This window comes from Canis lupus, chromosome 1, assembly GCF_003254725.2.
Source record: "Canis lupus dingo isolate Sandy chromosome 1, ASM325472v2, whole genome shotgun sequence".
Taxonomy (NCBI): Eukaryota; Metazoa; Chordata; class Mammalia; order Carnivora; family Canidae; genus Canis; species Canis lupus.
The window spans coordinates 39733127-39751420 of NC_064243.1; the positions used below are offsets into that span (position 1 = coordinate 39733127).

An 18294-nucleotide genomic window follows, 5' to 3' on the forward strand; every position below is an offset into this window, starting at 1 on the left:
TTTTCAGATGCTCAGCAGATGCCCAAGCATGTTCTGCAAAAAACCAGTCTTCTGCCTTTTCTGCAGTTTAACAGGGGGCGTGACCCTGAGCAAATTACTGGATTTCTAGGCTTCTGTTTCCTCCTCTGTAAGCAAGGATAATTATAATCCACCCTGGAGATGTGAATTAGATGAAAACCTGGAAAGCACTTAGCAGAGTACCTGCTATATAAAAGGAACTCAGGGGCCTTTAGTTTCCATCCTAACCCCTCTGAGTCTTTATTCATCAGGAAACAATAATCATGCACTCTGAAAAACACACAAGCAAGTAAGTGGCTATTCGTAAAGACAGATCAAGCTTCCAAAGCAAGTTAGACTGAAAAGATCAAGGGAAGTCAATAATCGAGACAAAGTGGAGAATAGTGTAGTGGTTCTCAAAGTCTGGTTCCAGGACTTGCAGCATCAGTACCACTTGGGTGCTTGTGAGATGCAAATTCTCAGAGACACTGAATCTGAACCTCTGGGATTGGACCCAGGCCATCTGTGTTTTAACAAGCTCTCCAGGTAATTTTGATGCACATGGAGGTTTGAGAACCATGGTCTAAACTCAACAGAGACTGGGTGAGGGATAGTGATGCATGTTTGTACCTGCTGCAGCTGTGTTTGAGCACAGTAACATCAACAAAATCCCACCAAACTGGCAATTAATTACCTATTTTCCTTTGGTACAATTATCAAAATAGAGATATATGTAGGATGCTTATTTTCAGTGAGTTTGCATTAAATTCACTTTGGTTTTAAAACCACTGATTCATCAACTTTCTTCTTTTTTTTCTCTCTAGGAAATTCCACATACTTGGATGATCATGGACCACCTCCTAGTAAGGTAAGGTCTTTGCTCATGATATAAATCCCCCTTTTCTTTTCTCAGTTCCTACAGCCTCCAACAACCCCAACCAGAGCCCTCCCGGCCCTGAATTGTTTACAGGAAAATAGTAGATGATAGATGTCAAGTTCATTTTTGACTTACAGGGAGGAGAAAAAGGAAGCATGTGAAGATAGCCAAAGTGGTGACGGAGGAAGGGCCATTATCTTATCCGTAGTTGTAGCTGTGCCAGGCATTAGAGCCTTAGGCTGACTTCAGATCTTTGGCAGTTTCTTTTTTTTTTTTTTTTTTTTTTAAGATTTTATTTATTCATGAGAGAGAGAGAGAGGCAGAGACACAGGCAGAGGGAGAAGCAGGCTCCATGCAGGGACCCTGATGTGGGAATCGATCCTGGGACTCCAGGATCACACCCTAGGCCGAAGGCAGGTGCTAAACTGCTGAGCCACCTAGGGATCCCCTATCTTTGGCAGTTTCATCCTGTTTGCTGCCCCATTTGTCCTCTCTGCATCCATACTGATGCATGATCTGATGCCTACAACCTGGCCTCTGGATACCTCTGGGTCTAGGGGCCAGATTTGTCTCTGCCCCTTTCTCCCTGGCCCACCTTAGTTGGGATACTCCATCCAAGGCTCAACCCATTAGAACCAGCCTTCTCTTTCAATGCCCTCTTAAGGGTGCCCTGACCTGGCCTGTGACTTGTTTTCCTATAAGCAGTTTTGGCCTGATTTTTAAGGGTCAGAATAGTCCAGTGACACGTTAGTGTGGTTCTCCGCCACTATTTACTTTCTTGAACTCAATGAACGCCAAATGTCAATATACCAAAAAATGAGAAAAATAAAGACAGTTTTGGATCACTTAAGATGATGACCTGCAAAAGACAGTTTTAAGTACCTAGTAAGGAGTAATCACCCACTAACCTTAGAGCCGGGAAGTTTACCCCAAAGTCAGTTTTTGAGCTTATGGGATTTGAAGAAGTACTCTACTATTTTTAAGACTATGAGCTTTGGAATAAGGTTTTTCTGGGTGCATCACCAGCTCTGCTACTTTCATTGTATGACATTGGACAAATTGCTTAATATTATAAGCATCAGTTTTCTGATTTGCAAAGTGGGATTAGCAACACTACCCACAGTATAGGACATCTAAAAGGATCGAATGAGCTGATACATAATATTCAGCACCTGGCATGCAGTAAGTATTAAATAAACAGTGGCTTGTGTTAACTAGACTGGAGGAACATTAAGATTATTGATGAATGGTCCAGTAGTATTTTTCACAGTTGTGACCGGCTCTACCACTTGGCTCACTGCATATATAATGGGTGCTTGTCATGCTGTGGGCACCAGGAATACAAATATGAAACCAAACGGGAACAACAGAACAAAATCACCCCTACCCTGAAGGAGCAAAGGAATGTGGAGGTTAGATACCGTCCAAGGATAAGAACCGTGTCTAGCTCATCTTGGCATCCTCACATCCTTGCAGTAGCACATTGTGACTATTCATTAAATTTCACTCAATTGGACCATGGAATCCAGAGCTGGAATCTGAATTAGGTCTCCTGGCTCCCAGCCCAGGTTCCTTCCACTCAGCCACTGTTCTCAAGCTTGAGCTTGTATCAGGGTTTCCTGGTGTCTTATTGAAACATGGATTACTGGGCCCAGACCCCTGAGAGTCTGATTCTGTAGGCAGAGGGTAGGACCTGAGAACTTGCATTTTTAACAAGCTCCCAAGTGATTTTGATGGTGCTGATCTCGGGATCATGTTTGTGAAACACTGCTTTAAAGGCCATTAATGTAAAGAAAACAATATCTCTGGACATTTTCTGTTTTTTTTTTTTTCTGCTAGCCTAAAGAGAGTGGTATGGCTTACTATAAAAAGGCTTCTTACTTTTTAAAATATTTTATTTATTCATTTGAAAGAGAAAAAGAGCACAAGCAGGGAAGGGGTAGAGGGAGAGGTAAAAGCAGACTTCCCACTGAGCAGGGAGCCCGACGGGGGGCTCCATCCCAGGACCCTAAGATCAGGACCTGAGCTGAAGGCAAATTAACCGACTGAGCCACCCAGGCACCCCATGACTATTTATTAATATAATGATGACTTGCTATTGTAACTCTTCTTACAGTGAAAACAAATTTTCCTTGGTTGGTAATCTGCCTGGGAGAAAGAATGAGTGTGGGTGGGGGAGAAGAATGGTATGGGTGGCCTGCTAGGTTCCTGCATCACTAACCGTACTCTCCCAAGTGGGAAGAGGTGAACCCTCCCCATGCTCTCGGCTCTATAGGAAAAGGGAGTCAGGGTGGCTCTTTGGGACCCATCAGCTGTTTCTTTCAATGGCATGTTGGGACATTATTTTGGGTTTCAGGTTTGATAAATGGGGTTTTATCTAGTTAGGAAACCCAGGCCTACTTTATCTAAACTTACCTTTATGAACTCAATCCTTGGTGATTGACTTGGGACTACCTCCTTAGTCTGCCTCAAGTTTCTTGCTGAGTTGGCCATCTTGCCTGCCTGTTTCTTTGCTAGTATCCTTGGTGCCTGGATTCTATGTTTGCTGGACTCTCTCCCCTTGATTGGGACTACTTCCTTAGTGGGCCTCGAGTCCTTGTTCTTGCTGAGTTGGCCATCCTGCCTGCCTGTTTCTTTGCTAGTATCCTTGGTGCCTGGATTCTGTGTTTGCTGGACTCTCTCCCCTTACCCCTGTGGAGCTTGCCCTGGCTCTGCCTTTTCCCACCACTGTGGTCTGGTCTCCACCTGTCCCTCTTCCTCCATCCCCAGCCAGAGCTCCCTGTGGCACACAGGAACGATCAGGTCATAGCAGATCATTTTAGACCACTTTCAGACTAAATCTATTTTTATCAATTCTATTCCAAGTTCGAAACTGTGAATATAATCTCCGTCAACCAGCAGAAGTTTATATGAGACAGATTCTTTTACTATAACTGTATTTTCATTATCTAGGAGTGGAGTAGCAGAACACTCTTTTGACTTTCTAAGCAGTAGCCAAAATAAGAAGAATATAAAAGTGAGTAAAAATAATGTTGGTACATTAACATCTTTTCATCCATGCTTATTACTTCTGCCAGGGTAGAAATGAATCCCAGAAGTGATAAAGTCAGACTTCCAGATAAAAGTCCATTGATTGTCCCCCTGAAGTGGGACCTTGGTTAGTTAGATCTATAGACTGCTGAGGTCTCCAGGGACATGGTGGCATCCAGAAGAGACAGACTCACACATGTGTGGCCTCTAGAATGAACCCCCAGCCTGGCACAGGAAAGCAAGACCAAGTGCAGACCCACCATTTTCATATTTGTTTAACATTCAGAAATAACTTTGGATGCCAAGACTGCAAGAGCTGTGATCTAGATAAAATAAGGTTTTTAAACCCTGAAAATGTTCTGAGGTTTACAGGCAAGTTCTCATTTTATTAAAAGTTCATTCCACAAGTTTCACATTCCACAAGTAATAGCCATTTAGGGAATGGGGTGTGTGCCACACAGCACACAGAGCCCAGGGCTTCCTTCTCGCCAGTATTTTCATAAAAAAGAACCCAAATGCCTCTGATTTTTTTTAACTTGTTTATAAAATCCACTGTAACCTCTCAACTCACCTCAGTTTTTAAGTTGAAGTCATTATTTAAAGGCAGATGTTAATATTTTCTTTTGTTAACCACATTTTACTACCATTTTGTGTGCACATAGAACACATGGCTGAAGGTTCGAGCCCTGCAAAGAATGAACATGTAAATCTCTATTGGATAAATTGGAAAGATATTCTTGAGAACAAAACCAGGCATACAACAGCCAAGATAGTGTGGTCACACTTCTTATAAAGTTGTGTTTATAGGAATGTGTGTGCAGAGAAAAGCCTAGGTAGATAATAATGTTTTCTCTAGATGGTGAGATTTTAAGAGATTTTTACTCTTTTCTTTTGCTTTTTCGTGTATTTTTTGAGTTCATTAAAGTAATGCCTGCTCAACCTAAGGATTGGAATGGAAGGGGGAAAGAAAGGGAAAAGTCTTTTTTTTTTAATTTTTTTTTCATTTATTTATGATAGTCACACAGAGAGAGAGAGAGAGAGGCAGAGACATAGGCAGAGGAAGAAGCAGGCTCCATGCACCGGGAGCCTGACGTGGGATTCGATCCCGGGTCTCCAGGATCATGCCCTGGGCCAAAGGCAGGCGCTAAACCGCTGCGCCACCCAGGGATCCCAGAAAAAGTCTTTATGCAAGAGAAGATGAGGGTTGGGCTGGAGAGCCAGTGGTGCTCTGGCCTCTGCAGCAGCATCTGCAGTTTCATTGACGCCCCACAGCAGCCTAACCTCTGAAGATTGACATCTTCTCCTCCTGCTTCACTTGGCCTGGACTATGGGTCCCCGACTCGGGCAGGCAGCTGGTGATGGCAATGATCAATTCTGGTGGTAACAAACAGGATGTAGTAATTGTTTCACCTATGTTGGGTGAACATCATCCCAAACCTGATAGATAAGAAGAGCTGATCTAAGCACCTCCAGGAAAATAAAACCACTATCCATAGCAGATGTCTGTCATTTCCTATGTGGCAAGCACTCTACTAAGCACTTTGCATGGGAGTTTAGTCTCAGTAAAACCTCATGAAAGAAGAAGTCATTTTTTAAATTGAAGTATAGTTGGCATACAATATTATATTAGTTTCAGATGTACAGTCTGGTGATTTGAATGTATATATGTTATGCAATGCTCACCATAAGTGTAGTTACCTTCTGTCACCATGGAGAGTTATTACAATATTACTGACTTATATTCTCTCTGCTGAATTTTACATGTCCATGACTTATTTATTTTATAGCTGGAAGTTTATACTTCTTAATCCCCTTCACTGATTTCACCCTTGCCTCCACCCTCTCCCTCTGGCAAGTACTAGTTTATTCTCTGTATTTAGAGTCTGTTTTTGTTTTGTTTGTTTAATTATTTTGTTTTTAGATTCTACATCTAAGTAGCATTAAATAGTATCTGTCTTTGTCTGACCTATTTCACTTAGCATAATATCCTCTATATCCATCCATATTGTCACACATATCAAGATTTTATTCTTTTTTATGGCTGAGTAATATCCCAGTGTGTGTGTGTGTGTGTGTACACATATATATCACCTCTTCCTTATTTATCTATATATGGACACAGGTTGCTTCCATATCTTGGCTGCAATGCTATAATTGTAAATAATGCTGCAATGAACATAGGGGTACATATACTTTTTCAAATTAGTTTTTGTTTTCTTTGAATAGATACCCAGAGGGGGGTTGCTGGTCATATATTTCCATTTTTAATATTTTAATAATTTATATTTTAATTTTTGGGTCCATACATACTGTCTTCTGTAGTGGCTGCACCAATTAATATTCCTACCAACAATGCAAAAATATTACCTTGTTTCCACATCCTTACCAACACTTGCTGTTTCTTGTCTTTTTGATACTAGACATTCTGACTGGTGTGAAGTCAGTATAGTGGCTTTGATTTGTGTTTCCCTGATGATTAGTGATGTTGAGCATTTTTTCATGTCTGTTGGCCATCTGTATGTCTTCTTTGGAAAATGTCTATTCAAGCCCTCTGCCCATTTTTAAATTGGATTCTTTCTTTTCTTTCTTTTTTTCTTTCTTTCTTTCTTTCTTTTTTTCTTTCTTTCTTTCTTTCTTTCTTTCTTTCTTTCTTTCTTTCTTTCTTTCTTTCTTTCTTTGATGTTGAGTTGTATGAGTTCTCTATATGCTTTTGATATTAACCCCTTATTAGACATATCATTTGTAAGTATCTTCACTCATTCACTAGGTTGTCTTTTTATTTTATTGAGGTTTTTCTTTTTTGGCCGTGCAAAAGATTTTTAGTTTGTTATAGTGCCAGTTAATTTTTGCTTTTGCTGCCCTTGCCTGAGAAGACAATCCCCCCCCCCAAAATATTGCTAATGCTAATGCCTGGGAATCTACTTCCTATGTCTTCTTGTCTTCTTTTAGAAGTCTATGGTTTCAAGTCTTATATTTAGGTCTTTAATCCAATCTTGAGTGTATTTTTGTGTGTGGTGTAAAAGAGTGGTCTTTTATTCTTTTGCATATAGCTGTCCAGTTTTCCCAGCACAATTTATTGAAGAGATGTCTTTTCTCCAATGTGTATTCTTGTCTCCTGTGTTGTAGATTAACTGACCATGTAATAGTGGGTTTATTTCAGGGGTCTCTATTCTATTTCACTGATCTGTGTGTCTGTTTTTATGCCAGTACCATACTGTTTTGATTACTATAGTTTTATAGGATAGTTTGAGATCCAGGAGTATGATGCCTCCACTTTGTTCTTTCTCAAGATTACTTTAGCTATTCAGGGTCTTTTGTGGTTCTACATAAATTTTAGGATTATTTGTTCTAGTTCTTTTGGTATTTTGGTAGGGATTGCTTTGGGTAGTGTGGGCATTTTAACAATATTAATTCTTCTAATCCATGAGCATAGTATATTTTCCCTTCAATTTCTTTCATCTTCAGTTTCATTCATTGATGTCCTTACTTTCAGAGTACAAGTCTTTTACCTCCTTGGTTAACTGTATTCCTTTGTATTTGACTATTTTGCTATAATTGTAAATGGAATTGTTTTTTAATTTCTCTTTTTGTTTGTTCATTCTTAGTATATAGAAACATAACAGCATTCTGTATAGTAATTTGTACCCTGTAGCTTTACTGAATTTATTAGTTTTAGTAGTGTTTTGTTGGAGATTTGGAGCTTTCTATGTATATTATCATGTCACCTGAAAATAGTGAAACTTAGTGAGACTTCCTCCTTACCAATTTGGATGCTAAACTTTTATGTCTTTTCCTTGTCTGATTGCTGTGGCTAGGACTTCCAATACTGTGTTGAATAAAATTGGTGATAGTAGGCAACCTTGTCTTGTTCCTGATCTTAGAGGAAAATCTTGTAGCTTTTCATGTTGAATATGATATTAGTTGTGAATTTGTCATATATACATTTTTTATGTTGTGGTGTCCCTCTATACCCACTTTGTTGAGAGTTTTTATCATGAACAGATGTTGAATTTTGTCAAATGCTTTTTCTGCATCTATTGCAATGATCATATGATTTTTATTTTTCTTTTTGTTAATGTGGTATATTCCATTGATTGAGTTGTAGATATTGAGCCATGCTTGCATGAGTGGAATAAATCCCACTTGATCATGGTGATCACTTGGTCCTTTTAATAAGTTGCCGAATTTGGTTTGCTAATATTTTGTTGAGGAATTTTCATCTATGTTCATCAGGGTTATTGGCCTGTAATTTTTTTCTTGTAGTGTCTTTGTCTGGTTTTGGTATCAGCGTAATGCTGCCCTACAGAATAAGTTTGGAAGCATTCCTTCTTCATCAATTTTTTTGGAGTAGTTTGAGACAGGTATTGACTCCTCTTCAAATGTTTGATAGAATTTACTTTTGAAGCATCTTTTCTTGGACTTTTGCTTGTTGGGAGTTTTTTGATTTCTGACTCAATTTCATTACTAGTAACTGGTCTGTTCAGATTTTCTATTTCTTTCTGATTCAGTCTTGGAAGACTGTATGTTTTAAGAATTTATCTGTTTCTTTGAAGTCCAATTTGATGGCATATAATTTTTTTATGGTAGTCTCTTATAATCCTTTGGGGCTTTCTTGTTTTGTTTAAACTCAATTTGCCAAAGTATAGTACAAAATTAGCTTCAGACGTAGTTTTCAATAATTCATCATTTTTGTATAACTCATCATTTATCAGTGCTCATCACATCACATGCCCTCCTTTTTAATGCTCATCACCCAGGTATCCTATCCCCCCACCCACATCCCCTTGAGCAACTCTCAGTTTGTTTCCCAGAGTTAAAAGTCTCTCATGGTTTGTCTTCCTCTCTGATTTTTTCCCCGGTTTCCCCTCCTTCTCTTGTATCTTGCACTATTCTTGCACTATTTCTTAATATTCCACATATGAGTGGAACCAGATAATTGTCTTGTACTATTTCTTAATATTTCACATATGAGTGGAACCAGATGATAATTGTCTTTCTCCAATTGACTTATTTCACTTATCATAATACCCTCCAGTTCCATCCACATCTATGTAAATGGTAGGGATTATTACTCTTTTCTGATGGCTGAGTAATATTCCATATACCACATCTTCTTTATCTATTTATCTGTCGAAGGCCACCTCAGCTCCTTCTGGAGTTTGGCTATTGTGGACATTGCTTTGTATTTCTCTGTGTTGATTGTTACTTCTCCTTTTTGATTTCTGATTTTATTTATTTGAGTTCACTCCTTTTTCTTGTTGAGTTTGGCTAAAGGTTTTTAAATTTTGTTTATCTATTCAAAGAACCAGCTCTTAGTTTTCAATGATCTTTTCTATTGTTTTTTGTTTTGTTTTTTTTTTTTTTTAGTTTTCTTAGTCTCTATTTCCACTCTAATTTTATTATCTTCTTACTTCTACTAATTTGGGTCTCTGTCTTCTTTTTCTAGTTCCTTTATGGCTAAGGTTAGACTGTTCATTTGAGATTTTTCTTATTTCTCAAGTTAGGCCTGTATTGCTATAAACTTCCCCTTTAGAACTGCTTTTGCTGTGTCCCAAAGATTTTGGAATGTTATGTTTCCATTATCATTTGTCTCAAGGTATTTTTTGACTCCCAAGAGAGGAAGTAATTTTTTAATCCTTATTTTGCAGATGGGGAAACTAGTTCATAGAGAGGCTGAATAACTTGCCAAGGTCATGCACACTAAGTATTGAACTTGTGATTCTAACCCAGGGCTATGTAGCTCCAGGGTCTATTCTAACCATTTCAAGATTACCTGTTTAAGTAGAAATATGATAATTTTTAGACTTATTTCTAGAATTGTACTCTTTCATGTAGTTATTTGGTAGCCTAACTAATAAATAAAAGGTTTTAACTCTCAGTATACCAGAAAAAAAATAGTCCTCACCATTTACTATCTGAGCCCAATGGACCCTTTAGACATTATTTTATAATCCAGTGATATTTAATTTCTACCTTATCCTTTTTTTCTAGTCACTTTTGTATGCATACCTACCTTCAGCATTTATCCATTTACAAACTGCATATATAATACATTTTGGTGTACAACTATCATAAAGGGTGAAAGAACACTGTCCCACATTCATTTAGCTAAATGGGATGGTCCAGGTTCTTGTTGCAAAATATTGTTTGACAAAGTCCTTCCTCTTGATGGCTAACTGCATGAGAACACTATATATGTAGTATATAGTATATAGTATATATATATATACACACACACACATATATACATATATATGTATGTATGTATGTAATTAATTTAAAAAAAATTTTAAATATAAAATTTATCCTTAGAAATATATTGTTCCCTCATCAACTATTGAATTTGAGAGAATTAATCCAGATATCATCATCTGAAGGCTCAGAGTCTCCTGTTTCCCTTTCATGATCAATATCATCATCATCCTTAGAGTCTCGAGTGCTGCTGTCTAACTCTAGCATTCATCTCTGGTTCCTCCAATGTTTGTGAAACCTGTCTCTGTTTTCTTCTCTTTGTCATTATAGGAAGGAATAAAGATTTTAAACTTTCCACTCTAATGAAAATTAAAAGCAAACTACAAAGATGGTGTCTTCAGTCTTCTATCTTTTGGAAAGATGATGAAATTCTTGGGCAACACAGTAAAATATAAAGGGCAATGCAGTAATGATGATGTATTTCCCCAGTGGATTACTCTTCTTGGCCTACCCTGTTCAGGACAGTAGCCATTAGGCTCATGTTGCTATTTAAATTAAATTAATTAAAAATTTTTAAAAATTCAGTTTCTCACTTGTGCTAACTACATGTCAAACTCTTTGCAGGTATATGTGGCTAGTGGCTACTGTATTGGGCAGCACAGAATAGAACATTCTGGTAATCACTAAACAGCAGTGTAGTTAAAGCCATTCCATCATTCTTCCATTTTTCTACTACTTTAGTCTTTTTAAAGCATATTTGAGAATAATTGATGCATAATTGGTAGGTAATTATTCTAGGATGGTGAAAAAGCAGTGTCTAAAGATAGAGAAAAAATAAGATCATTAAGATCCCATAGTGGATCTTAAATTTTTTAAAGAGGCTGGTAGACTCTATTATATAGTAATTATATTATATCTCTTATTATAATTATGATTATATAATTATAATAATATGGACCTATTTGACAATAACTGCAGGAAGAATGAGTTTTATTCTCTTTATTGAAAAATAATGTATATTTTCCTGGGAACATTCTAAGAAAAAATGAAGTCAAGAAATATTCATATACAGGGGTGCCAAGGTGATACAGTCAGTTAAGCATCCAACTCCTGATCTGGGCTCAGGTCATAATCTCAGGGTTGCAAGATTGAGCCCCACAACAGGCTCAGCACTCAGCATAGAACCTGCTTGTGCTTCTCCCTCTGTTCCTCCCCCTGCTCGCTTGCTCTCTCTCTTAAATAAATCCATGAAGTCTTTAAAAAGAGAGAAATGTTAATACAGATAGTTAGAACCATTCAAAAAAAAAAAACCCCAAACCTAAAAAACTAAAATTGGGCATAGTGGGTCGTGGTAATACAGAAGGTTATGATGTATTGCTGATGCCTGCATTGCATTTGTATATAAAAGTATTTTGATAGATAAGATAATACTTACATACTATCTTTTAATATAAAATAATGTGCTAGCCAGTATTAGTACTCAAAATTCTATTTAAAAATTGTTTCATTAGAAGAGGTTATACAATTTTTTATGCTGAGCAAGCAATCTTCAAATGAATGAGAACTAGTGATGTTAATTGAAATGACATTTGTATAATACCTAGTGGTGTCTGGCAGTGAACAATTGCACAGTAAAGGTTAGTCCTTTTTTACCTCCCAACCCACCCAGAAGCTAATTTCCCTTTAATATCAATTAATTTTTGAGTGCCTACTTTATGTAAGGGATCAGGAAGACAAAAAATAGTTGAAGATAATTTCTGCCATCTAATACTTTACAATCTACTTGCATCTCAAGGTTTCAAAGAATCAAAAAACTATGGGAGCATAAAGTTCTGTGATAGAGATAATCTTGAGTGTAAATGACCCTATACATACAACCATTCAAGCATTATTCATCCACTAAATTTGTGTTGGGCTCTGTGCTGGGCTGTAAGACTGCAGAAGGCATAGAACCTTCCCTCAAGGATCTGAGACTATAGTGGGAAGGACAAGCGAGCATCTCATATAGGCCTGATCTGATACATTAAGTAGGTCACTAGATGCTGTGATAGAATGAGCACAGGAGACTCCACCTGACTTCTGCAGGTGAGAGTCCTGAAGGTTGCATAGGATGACCTACCCAGGTCGAAGAGTTTGGGATGGAGGGGTTGAGAAGAGGTAGGCCTCCCTACTGAGGTTTGAGGAGTGGTGAGTGGAAGATGAAGACAGGTACTGCTTTGAGAAGCTTGGCTTTAAGCGGAAAGAGAAAAAAACCAATAGCGTAGGAGATGGTGACCATGGCAACATAATTGTGTAGTAGAGAAATTGAATAGTAGGAAAGGAGTGACAAGTCACAGATTCAATTCTGAATGGGGTTATGGATTAAATTGTGGTCCCCCAAAGCTGAAGTCCTGACCACCAGAATCTGTGAACGCAGTCCTATGTGGGAATAGGCTCTTTGCTGATATAATAGTCAAGATATGGTAGTGGATGAGGATGGGCCCTAAATCCAGGATGACTGATATCCCTATAAGAAGAGGGAAGTTTGGACACAGAAACAGAGACACACAGGGAGAATGGTCTGTGAGGATGGAGGCAGAGATTGGAGTTACGCTGCCACAAGCCAAGGGCACCTAGGGTTGCTGGCAACCACAAGACTCCAGGAAAGAAGCATGGAGCAGATTGTCCCTCTGAGCCCCCCATGAAGGAACTAACCCTACTGACACTTTGACTTCAAACTTCTGGCCTCTTGAACTGTGAGAGAATGAATTTCTCTTGATTTAAGCCACCTAGTCTGTGATACTTTGAAAGCCCTAGAAAGCAATTTAACTGGGTAGAGTTTAGTATCTTCAATTACCAGGATAGCATGGAATGTTATGCCCTGTTAAGCATTGTTTGGTTTGATTTAACAAACATTGAAACCATCCTTAGAAGTCTGTCATTAGGATAATTTCAGTGCATGTTTGTAGTTTTTTCAACATTCAATACTACTCAAGTTTTTCCCCAAAATTCCTTCTGCAGTTTTCTTTGTAATTGTTTTTTTCCTCTTCATGATTCTCATGTCTGCAACTACTTTATTATTATCCAATATTATATCCAAGAAAATATATATATTACATAATATATCCAATATATAATATATAAAACAGTATCATATTAATAGTAATATAATATCCAATAATAATTCTATCCAATATTCTCTCCAGTTTCTTCCATTGTAAATTCATTTCAACTGTTCAAATCATGGTTTTAATGTATAAAAATATGTTGTGTTTTCTTTGGAAAGAATGTCAGTGAAAATCCATGTGAGAGAAAGTTATTTGAAAGGAAACTTCCTATTCTTGTAGAACCAGGGGCTATTAGAGCAACGGAAAAAAACAGTAAAGAAGTCTGTTGCCCTTTAAAAAAATATGTCTATTTTTATAGGAGATTTCTCTGCCTGCCATTTAACAACCCCTACTACTGAGTCCCTAAGAAAGACTACATGTTTGTTTCTGTCTTTTTCGTATCAATAAATTCTTACTGATGTTAGCTGAAAGGAGATGTTCTAATCTTCTCTAGTAAAGAAACCATGGTTTACAGTCCTTGTTTGGAGCCTAAAGAGGAAAACCCACATGTCTACTAATTATAATAGGTAAGTGACTTCTGGAAGATACCGGAAGTATATTTACTTTCATGTATCTTTGCCAAGTACCATCAACTTGGAGAGTTTCCCTGAGGGCAGGATTGCTGAGTTTTATGTATGTACACAGTCTCCCTTGGTCAAAAACACCTTTTACTTGGAAGAGTAGTCCTGAGATTCAAAGAGGAAAAGTAATTTCTCATTTCTCTCCCTCAGAACCTATTTTTGAGCATATAGTCCTGGCCATCCATCTTGTTTTCCTCTTGTCTGTTAGGATCTGCAAGAAGCAAATAAATCTCTGACACAGACTTGGGTGTGTGCTTGACCCACCTTGTCTAGCTGCTTCCAATTTGACAACAATCCCTGAAGCCATTGCTGCTGATAAGAGGGCCTTCTAGATGTATAGCTCCATTTCATCCTATTGTAAATAACCTCAGATGCACATAGTCTGATTTTCTTTGGAGGGGAAAAATGGCATTCTTAAGAAGTTGAGATCATCTTCTTTTTATCCAATGAAGCTTCTTTAGCATTATCTTTTAATTATGAAATATTCCAAAGACAAAAAATTAGTGAGACCAGTAAGACGTATAGGCAACCTACCCAATGTGTCCACCCCTTAGATTTAAAACATGTTACTCTTAATTTGCCAGATTCTTTATTCCAACTTTTCGTTTTTGCTCTTGCTGGCTAAGAGTCTGAGGAGCATGGATTTTGGAGTCAGACTTCAGTTCAAATCCTAGCTATTTAGAGCTAGTTACCCTAGAATAAACACTTCATCTCTTTGAGTTCAGTTTTATATTTGTAAATTCCATCCACCTCATAGAGTTGTGAGTTTAAAGAAAGCACTTAGTGTGCCAGATACAAGTAAGCACCCAGCAGTGGGTCTTTTGTACTCTAGGTATTGTTTATACACAGCCTTTCACAGATTGCGATAACTCAGCTTGCTATTACTTAGAGTAGGACTTGCTCCCAACCCCCCCAACTGTACTTTCTTTGGATTTTTAAAAGCAATTAATTGCATGTCAGGTGGCATACCAGATACCAGTGTAAGAACTTTCAGGTTCTGTGGTTACTCCATTTCTTCCCTGGGCTAGTTTGGAACAAACAGTAAGCGAAGCCTTCCACGACCTTTGGCATTTAGCTTTTCTGAAGCCTGTATTGTTCTCTGTGTCCACACCTGACTTTATCCAAAGTCCTTTTTAAAAAAACACTACAAAAGCGAAGTCGCTTTTCATTTTATGGATGAATCAATTGCACTGGGTAATAGGCTTGTGTTTAATGATTCATGATAAATATATTAGGTTTAGAGAAAGAACTAGCAGAACAGAATGAGGCTGGGAGTTAGGAATCAGTTTCACTCAAATGAGCATGACCTTGAAGGAGTCCCTTCCACCCTCTCATTTTTTTTTTTGATCATTGCAAATGATAGGAAAATTTATGACTTGAATATTTTATTTTTAAATAACTCTAAGAGCATCTGAGTTCAGTGGGTATGCTAAAGAACTTTATATTTAGGTATTTTATTTGAGATGGATAATTAATAGCTTAGAAGATTAGAAGGGAAAAAAAAAAAAAAGAATCTACCAAAGGGGAACAAATCAGTCTTACATAATAGGTATTGTTTCTTATCCTGAAGTCACCTGTATTCTTCCTTCATGCTTCCGTTGAACTCATCACAGCTCTTAACCATTAGCATGGAAGTCTTTGGCCAGCCAATGGCCTCCTGAGATTTCAACTTTCCACAGAAATCTGTGTCCAAGTTCAGAAACAGTACTTCTAAATTTATCAGTTTTATGAGCATGTAATGTGTTCACTCTTTCCCAAGAAGAACATAATGAATCCATTTCTTACTCAAATGGTTAGTACTATTAAGCATATCTTCCACTTCTGTCTTTTTTTTTTTAATTAAAAAAATTCTGTGAAGCCACAGGTCTAAAAATATGTGGTTTATGTAATTGTTCTTTTAGCATCTTCCTCACCCTACTCCCCAAAGCCCACGGGCCAGTTATCACTGATAAGATATTTTTCAAACCTTATCCAAACTGGCACCAGTTAAAATCACAGACTTAATACGTTGTCAGGTTTGGGCTGCCTTTAACAAAAATAAAGTGCTTTAAATGAAGCATGAAATTTTTAAATTGCAAATTGTTGTTGGAAAGCATATTTAATCAAGAAACTGCTTTAGTAAATTAAGAAAACTCGTGCCACCATTTTTTTTGGCAGGGTAACAACTGCCTGAGGGTTTTCAAAGTTGTAGTAACTTAAACATTTTAGTAGCTTCTAATATAGTTACCTAATTCTTTTTGTTTGTTTTATTTCTTCCTTGACCATCTGATCAATTCTTTTTGTCTTAGAAATTATGCATACTTCTGTTTTGATTTGGAAAGTTCAGAAAATTAGCAACCAGAAAAAATAATCACACATTATGCCACCACTCAGAGACAACCATAACAAAGCATTTTTCACAATCCGGCCCAATCTTTATTGTACATTAAGAATATGAAAGCCTTATGTATCATTTGTTGCAAATATTTTGCCAGTCCTTGTATGTACTTTTTATGTTTAATCAAAGTCATGCATAAACATAGTGCAGTTTAAAGCACCAAATGGCTCATTAGCTTGTGAGAAAGTGACCCCTAACTACACCCTCCCCATTATTTTCTGCTGTTCAGAAACAATTACTTTATGCTCTTTCTGCCAATCTTTAGGATCAGCTTTCACATCTCCGAATAACAGGCTTTTGCTGCTTCTCAGTTTTGTTCAGCCTTAGGCCTTGTCTGTTGACATCCTTCTGTTGGAACAGGAGGATTTAGTGCTTTTATGGCAGCGTGCCGCCCCCCACTCCCAGCACTACCCTCTTCAGCGCCCCCCCCCCCAAACCAGGTTGTGTCATTTGGGCCGCCCCAGGGCTTAGTGTTTTTACGGCTGACACCAGGCAAATAATAGGGGCAACGGGGCCATTATGATGTTTTTCTTCCTACTCAGCTTTTTGGGTTTTTTTGTAACAAATAATTGTCTTATTTCGTGAATTGATTTTCACACTTTTCCCTGACATCCAAGTCATCGTGAAACTTTATTCCAGTGGTGTAAATCCCAGCACCTCCAACCGCATTAGGGATCTGTCCACATCCAGTTGCTGAGGTCTCTCCTGGGTCTTCTCACCAGTTCCAGCCTGAGCTCGGCCTCCAGCTCAGATGTGTCTGGGAGTGGCCCCTTCTGTGTTTGCTCCCACTTCCCTCACCCCATGTTGCATTAGCTTCCTACTGCTGCTGTAACCAATGATCACAAGCCTGGTGGCTTCAAACAACTCAAATTTATTATTTTATGGAAGTCTGAAATGGGTGTCAGTGGGCTAAGATCAAGGAGTCGGCCAGGCTATGTTTCTGCTGGAAGTTCTTTGAGAGCTTGCTTTGCCTTTTCTAGTTTCCAAAGGCTGCCTGCATTCTTTGACCCATGGCCTCTTTCTCTTCTCCTCATGAAGATCCTTGTGATGATGTTGTGTGCACCTGAATAATCCAGGATAATCTCCCCATCTCCAGATCCCTTGGGCATGTAGGGAAATGCATTCACAGATTCTAGAAGTTAGGACTTGGTCATCCTGGGCACACATTATTTTGCCGTCTAAATACATCTTGCTCTTTCCTTGGTCTCTAGCAGCTTCTTGAGAAAAGGTACATGGTCTGGAAATTAGCTCAAATGATACATTTCTGAAGATGGCTATTCTCACTTTGACTAATCATTTGACAGGATGTAAAATTCTGGATTGGAAATCTATATTAATCAGGATACCCTAGGGTGACACAAAATCTCAATGGCTTCCCACATTAGTTTATATCTTGCTTACATAAGACCCTCAGTGGGTCCAGTGGCTGTTTTCTTTCAGAAGCTTGTTCCACATCCTGGCTGCATCCATCTTGTGGCTTCACCATCTCAACACAGGACCTTTGTGTTACTGTGGCAGGGCAGAAAGGAGCTAGAGGGGTGACACGTGTCACTTCTGTGAGCACCCAGTTGGCTAGAACTGGTCAGAAGGCCCTGCTCAACCACAGGAAGCTGGGACATTGAGCACTTCGGTACTCTGAGAATCAGATGTCTCTGCCACAAAAGAATTTCCCTCCAGAAGGTTGGTCTTTCTCCATTTTACTATAGCTTTTTGTATTTCTGTTGAGAAGACTAATTCTTTTCTTTTTTAAAGATTTTATTTATTTATTCATGAGAGACACACAGAGAGAGAGAGGCAGAGACACAGGCAGAGGGAGAAGCAGGCTCCATGCAGGGAGCCCGATGTGGGACTCCATCCCGGGACTCCAAGATCATGCCCTGGGCCAAAGGCAGGTGCTCAACCACTGAGCCACCCAGGTGTCCCTTAATTCTTGACTTTATATATGAAAATTGAATCAGGGCACCTGGGTGGCTCAGTGGTTGAGTGTCTGCCTTTGGCCCAGGTCGTGATCCCAGGGTCCTGGTATCGAGTTCCACATCAGACTCCCTGCAGGGAGCCTGCTTCTGCCTCTGCCTATGTCTCCATCTCTCTCTCTCTCTCTCTCTCTGTCTCTCATGAATAAATAAATAATATCTTTAAAAAAAAACCGTCTAT

At 38.4% G+C, this 18294-nt stretch overlaps 1 protein-coding gene across 2 annotated transcripts in view; it reads left to right on the forward strand.

Annotated features, from left to right (window-relative positions):
* The window catches only part of UST (uronyl 2-sulfotransferase), a 291863-nt gene that overhangs the window by 110663 nt on the left and 162906 nt on the right, over positions 1-18294 (forward strand). For both annotated transcript variants that reach the window (XM_025422524.3, XM_025422523.3), the window contains exon 2: positions 822-865. In XM_025422524.3, coding sequence (XP_025278309.1) covers positions 822-865 — 44 coding nt within the window. The remainder of the gene's footprint in view (positions 1-821; positions 866-18294) is intronic.